The 6,890-nt window shown below is 40.5% G+C and overlaps 1 protein-coding gene across 3 annotated transcripts in view; it reads left to right on the top strand.

Moving 5' to 3' along the window:
• LOC106522871 (nck-associated protein 5) overlaps nt 1-6,890 on the top strand; it is a gene marked incomplete in the record, with an annotated part of 243,923 nt that overhangs the window by 140,247 nt on the left and 96,786 nt on the right. For all 3 annotated transcript variants that reach the window (XM_014016096.1, XM_014016095.1, XM_014016098.1), the window contains 1 exon segment: nt 6,040-6,103. In XM_014016096.1, coding sequence (XP_013871550.1) covers nt 6,040-6,103 — 64 coding nt within the window.

Below are 6,890 nucleotides of genomic sequence, written 5' to 3' on the forward strand. Positions count from 1 at the left end.
GCTCTCATCTTCATCACTGTGCTCTCATCTTCATCGCTGCGCTCTCATCTTCATCACTGTGCTCTCATCTTCATCATCAGAGCAGAAGTCAACTTTACATTAGCAAGATGGATTTATGACTGAACGAACGTCCACGTCTTTTTTTAAAATAATCTCTGTGGGTAACAATACATAAAAAACAAGGTTTTTTTCTCCAACAACTTGGGTGTGAAAAAAAACGTTGTTATTAAAGCTTCGCTCTGCRCGACGTGGAGGTGGGTAGGAAGGAAATGATCCCGATGTAACCTTTCTACAGCGGGAGGGGAAATTTTGAGGATTTGTTCTCTTTACRCGTTTTAAAACGCTAAAATTTCTTCGTTTTATTTCGAACTCCTCCTGCTCAGTTGTCTCTGCACTCGCAGCCCTGTTGAMACAGGTGCAATGATGTAATGACGATAGGAYGGTAGAGGCTAAATTTCTACTGTAGGCCAACTTCATACCGTTTCTACAGTCTACCGCATATACCRCGCAGCCCTAATTCCGATCCAGCAGTCTTTTCTGTGAGCCATTGGACGTCACTGTTTCTCATACTGGGAACCTCAACCACACATCAGAACTGGTTTCTGATTGGATCAAGTCGGCTCATATCAAGCTTCTGGAACGATCTTCCCAAAGCCCCCGACCCTAACTCGCTTGAAATTTTGTGAACTATACAGTAAATGCTGGGTCTGTGCTATGAAACCAGACAACTGAAGTGAACTTCATCAATAATGTKAAGACGAGTGATTAAATATGCAACCTGAATGGGGAACTTCACTCGTAACGTCACACATGTCACTTATCTTCCGCTCTTTCAAATTATCGGACAATCGAATTCTACTGAGAGTCAATRTTAATACTGTAACAGAAAAAGATGTTCCTGGAGYGAATTTTGAATAGATCCCAAAAGATTTGTGCAACAAACATTCTCCAAATAGTCACATAGTTGTTGCAAGCATCTTAATTAGGTTCTGTAAGTTTTAGATGTTATTYTTAGACAACTACATGGCAGCTCTACAGAACACAGCCAACGAGAAAAAATAATATTAATTCTAAACTGTTTTAAATCTACTTGATATCAATTCTTACGTGTATGCCAGTAAATGGTGTCCATAGAGGTGGAAAACAAAATTATGTTAACGGTCTGGAATATTGTTTGGCGAGCCAAGTTCACAAAAAGGGAATATTATTTCCATTTTTGTTTTGTCAGCTTAAAATGTGGCATAACAGCTCACTAGTCACTAACCCACAGAATTCAGTGATACTGCAATAAAAGCGTGCCCTTTTTTTGCCAATTAGTCTCCAAAAGTCACAGTCCAATGAGAAAACACCCTAAGGGATATTTAATCAAAAATCAATGCTATAATAGAAAGAATATCCACAGTAAATTCAAACTGGTGCAACCAAACTTGGTTTTTAAAATTCACTGAAGTGGTACATTGTATAATCTTTCTACTCCGGTTCCAATAAATCMCTAAAAGCCCCAAATTAAAACATCTTTCATGCCCATGAGTCGGTGTATGTTAGCGTCTGACCTCAGCTGTTTAAGAAATGAAAACACGACTAAAGGACAATCTTCTRCAATAGAGATTTCTGGAGATAAACTTCTTGACATAACCTTGTTGCYCCGTCTGATGATTTTAGGGCCAGTTTACACAGCTGGTACAGGTTTGTGAAGGGAATTGTGGCCAAAATAAAGAAAGAATCTGGACTGAGATTGAAACGCGTGTAACATATTCAACGTAACATGTCATTACATGCATCAACATACATTGAAACAAGGGTTTTATTTCCATTCGTGTGCGTGAATATTACTCCCCACAGGCAGCAGTTGGATGTCATCAGTAAGCGTTTTGCACCAGATTACTGTTTTGACTGCTGCTGGTGCCAATTACTGTAATTATGTTTAACACAGAACGTCAAATTGCTCTATATTTGGCGACGATTTTTCTCGGGGCGCAGTTGGCTCATGCTCGACYGCTCCTGGAACATGCGTGCTCATAAGTGGCCTGAAACTTAACCCCTTACAGGGCTGATGCTCAGCCATAACACAGACTGGAGGAATGCCAGGCGTGGTCCGGTTAAAAAAACAAAATCTCCTGTGAGAAGTTCCAGATTGTTTCTTTTTTCTTCCCCCTCTTAAAGTGGAGTGATGATGTGTACAGTATGTGGTAACAGAAAGAGACCCACTGTGGAACTGGAAATAATGTATGTTTTCTGAGAAAATGCAGAGAATTAATTACTTTGCTGAAATTTCCTGAAAAAGCTCAAACTGAGTTGTCAAATCTAAAAATGCGGAATGCAAAAGTTTAGCTATAAGTTGGAAAACGCTTGTTATAAACCAAAAAGATAGCTAAAAGTAGCAAAAGGCTAGCTAGACTAAACGCAGCTAAGGGCAACAAAAAGCTAGCTGAAAGTGTTAAAGATGATGCATCTCAGTAATCCAGGTAGAAAAAATCAAAAAGAAAAACTAAAGGCTGGGTTTTAGTCGCGCTTTGGGTTGTTGCGCAAGCTCTGCGGAGTGGGCGCGCTCCTGGGTCACGCGCTGTGTGAAAACATAGTTGACGTTCATGTTATCGCTGTTCTTCCGTCACCGACAGATGGCAGTACGGTGCCAAACCAGCGGACAAGTAGTCGGGAAGAGTGCAGAAGGAGAAACGCTTGGTGGACAAACAGGTTAGTCACATGCAAAAGAGGGCCATCGCCTAACAAGGTAATCAAGCCCATTGTTAGTCGATGGCCCTCTTTTGCATGTGACTAACCTGTTTGTCCATGTGGAGGCAGTGCTTATAAGACCTAGTTCACCTGAAACTCGTCAGACTGAAGAAGTCTCTTGGAGGAGAGACGAAACATTTCACTAAAGAAGAACCCATCCAGAGGACCTACTTATTTTTTCTTTTTGATGTCAAAGATGATCTTGAAGCAAAAGAATGAGCTAAAAGTGACAGAAAACTAACTTAAAGGCTTAAAAACAGCAACATGTTAACCAAAAATTAAAAGTAGGAAGAGGCCAGCTAAATTTAGAAAAAAACTGCCAACCGTTAACTAAAGACTACAACAAGAAAAAGTCTAGCTAAAGCTAAAATGATCTGAAAGCTGTCTACAATTGAAATACAGCAAAAGAAAAAGTAAAACTAAAAYWAGCAGAAAAGTAGCTAAAAGTAGCAAAGGCTAGCKAGAGGGCAAAAGCAGTTTTTTGAATGTGTATAAAAACGCTAACTAAATGTAGCATAAAGGTAGTTGCTAAAGTGGCGTGGCAGCAGGCGAACTGGACTCCAAAAGTATCTAAAGGTTAGCTAAAAGCTAAAAGTAGCTAAAGACAAAACAAYAGGTTTGCTAAGTAGATTTCAAGAAAAATTACGTTTTTACCAGCATTGATTGAATTTTAATTTATTTCAAGGGGGAGCTGTTGTAAATAAAGTAAAATATTTTGAAAGTCATAGCATTTATCTGCTGAAAAGCAGAAAGATTCGATCTGACCTTAAAGTGCACAAGCATCCAACCTGAAGCATTGGACACGTTTTTGAYGCCCAAATTGCATTCTGTGTGAACGCAGCATTAGACTGCATGAACCGTACCAATGAATGAACAGGACAACTTGAACATGAGTGCGTGAGTCAGACTCAGGTGTGGAGCGTTCMCACTTTCACACTCAGGTTTGTGCCTTTGTAACGTGACACATGCACTATTTGTGCACACATAAATGCACAAACATCTCTCACACACACACACACCTTATCCTTCCTCCTGGATTCGTCACCAGAAGGAGTATGTTTCACGACTGGGGGTGCCCGGTTCGCTTTGCTTTATTCTAGTCCGGTCCCATTAGAAGGAGCACGGCAGCAAATCTAACACAAACCCAGAGAGCAGCGGCAACAACGTGAGGCTGCGGCATTTTTTCTTTTTTTTTTTTTAAGTCTAGACTTATCTGTCAGCCAAACGTCTGGTGAGTTTTCCCCCCACAGGTAGGCTACTCAGAAACAATGATGTCTTGTTGTCAAACGGAGCCAAGAAGACTTACTCATGAGCTATTCTGGGGTGGGGGGTGGGGGGTGGGGGTTGGCTTTGGGTGTCTGCTCTGCTGAAAAAAATGTGAAAAATGTGCAGGTGGCTGTGATTGCTTGTGTCTGTCTGCTGGATAAGCAGCCTTTAAAGGCCCCGTATCTGGACTGGGTGGGCGTCTCTCTCTTTCAGCTCAGGTTCTCYGGTTTTGCTGCATGTGCAAAACAGGGGAAGTTTGAATCTTTTGAAGTTGTGAACAAATAATATCTTACCTGATACAGATAGCTCTTTGAATGGCTGCATTTTGGAGACGTTTATTTAAATCCCGACAGCTCTTAAAACAACTCGGACCACTAAGAGTTTATTGCCGTTCAAGTAAACACTTCTATGATTTTTTTTTACCGCAGCAGAAGTGCTACAGCTGGCTGCTGCTGCTATTAGCACTTGCAACTAATCATCCAATTCTTTGCAAATACTTATGTGATGTAAAATTAACGACAAATACAACAATGCTGTGACATTTCTGAGATGAGACCTGCTTTAAGAAACTGCTGTTCTAAGAGCTATCCAAAGCAGGTAATTTATTGAAGTTTGTTAGCAAAATATCTCATGAATCACTGAATGTATATCAATGAAACTATCAGGAAGTAATTGCTGGATGTATATCTACAACTGATTACCKTTTGGAGTAAATTTGWTTAAAGGTGGCTGCCACAGCCAACTGAATTTTAATAACACAAATATGGCTTTAACTCAGACGGTTTTACATAAGTTGAGCTAGAATTTGTTGTGGTAGTAAAGGACAGGGATCCCCTCATCCCCAAAGTAGAAACAGATCATTCAAGGTCTCAGTATGATGCTTGTACTTAACGTTATTTTCAATGTTTGACCAAAATGGGGATAACTCTGCCACATCCCACCGTAAGATGATCTTAGTTTATAACTCTCGCACAACTGACATCAAGAAATATTTACTCCTATAAATAYTTTGCTGAGTGACTCTTGTAAATTAGGTCAAATGTGAAGAATTCTGCTAATTCTCTGCTATTTATAATGAGTATATTTTCTGTCCTTTTAGAGGAAAACACACTCATGTTTTGATGTTTAAATGTTTTTTTGATGACGAGACGGTCGTCTGTACCTGCAGGACTTGAGATCATGCAGTCCACAATGCAGCAAACTTTGTGGATTTTTGACACTTGAAACGTCTTTGACATCAGTGTGAATGATTTTTCAGGCGATGCCAGAGGAGATGTTTTTGATCCTCTGCCCCATTTTCTATCTACTGTTTTTTCCCCCCAGTTGTTATTGTTGTTGTTTCCCCACAAAAGAGGAATAAAAACCCACTTCCAGGATGACGAGCTTGTCTTGGAGCTGTGGAAGGAGGGGGAGTTTAAAAAAAAAAAGAAAGAAATAAGCTTCTTTATTATCCTGAGGTTGAGTGCCAAGATTTATCCCATTACAGTCTGGAATGCTCTCACGTGGGAAAAGGATTGAACAGTCAATTTCTTTGTTTTGCCCGGTTCGCGTGCACATGTTTGTGTGTAAGACAGGAGGGCGTGGGGAATTGTTAGGAGTGTGTGTAAAGTCTGGTGTGAGGATGCCCTGCTTTTTGTTTCCTCTTGGGCTATTTTTGTCTGGACAGAACTGCGAGCCCTGTTTTGTGTAGTTGCTGGACAAATTTGTCTCCCCTATGTGTGTGTGTGTGTGCGAGCGCGCACACGCGTGCGTGTGTATGAGCTGATTTCCTTCCAGGCTTGTGTGGCTTTCCCTGTTTATGAAAGTTTTGTTTGCTTCCATATCAAATATCACGGCGAATAAACGAACTCCCTGCGACCGATTTTGACTATAAATGAATGAGATTCTTGCGGAAACCTCTGCTATTTTATTGGGTTTTTTTTTCTTTTTGTGTTGACATGTTCGCCGTAAACATTCGCCGGTGCCTCTTTCTTTTGCAGCGCTGGGAAATGATCACATGCTGACTCACTCCTAATCTGTCTTTCTCTACCGTTTGTTTAGGGAAAAGCTGGCTGTGGCTCGCCTGGAGAGGGAAGTCGCACGGAGCAAGAGTGAAGGAACAATGGTAAGGCCGAACTTCTCTTCCCTATCGTCTGTCTAAATCTTTTTTTTTAAACAACACGATGTTTTTCAGTTTTCACTCAAACTCTGACAAAATACAGTATTGCAGACTAATGAAGTTAAGCAGGGGGGAGCTCTTAAATTAAAATCTGTTTCCTTAAAATAATGCATGTTTRTGTCAATGATGATGATACATTAGCTCCATTAACATTATGCAAGATGTTACTACAGAGCATATGTTGTGAACGACTCCCAGCTAATACCACACCAAATGTTACCTCTATATCTGTAAATCTGACTGAGGTAGAGACAGTTGTGTGTTTGCTAAGGTGGATTTGCTGTGGTGGCCATCTTGAATTGGGTCGATGCCAAACGATTAGCAGTTGTTGATTTATATCTTCCTCCATCTTTCCTTCAACTGTGACCAGTGTACCCAGTCAGAAAACTCATCCCTGCAGAGGCCTGCCGCCATGGGCAATGGGCCTCATGCAAGAACCGTTCGTACGCACAGATTTGTTCTTAAGTTGTGCGTACGAGTGATTTGGGAGAATTTGTGGCATTCACCAACGTTGTCGTATTCTAAGATTTTTTTCAGAAACGAACAAAATTCACGAGTGGTCCAGACCTGTCGTATATTTTACGAGCAGTCAGTCTGCTGTTATCCAGATGGGTTTTCTTCACTAATAACTTTATATTTCGTTAGTTTGAAGATATTTTAAGTTGAAAATAAATCACTCTATAATTATGTTGACTAGGGCTGGGTAAAAAAATCGATTTAATCGATCTTGAAT

This window comes from Austrofundulus limnaeus, unplaced genomic scaffold, assembly GCF_001266775.1.
Source record: "Austrofundulus limnaeus strain Quisiro unplaced genomic scaffold, Austrofundulus_limnaeus-1.0 Scaffold138, whole genome shotgun sequence".
In the NCBI taxonomy this organism is placed as follows: domain Eukaryota; kingdom Metazoa; phylum Chordata; class Actinopteri; order Cyprinodontiformes; family Rivulidae; genus Austrofundulus; species Austrofundulus limnaeus.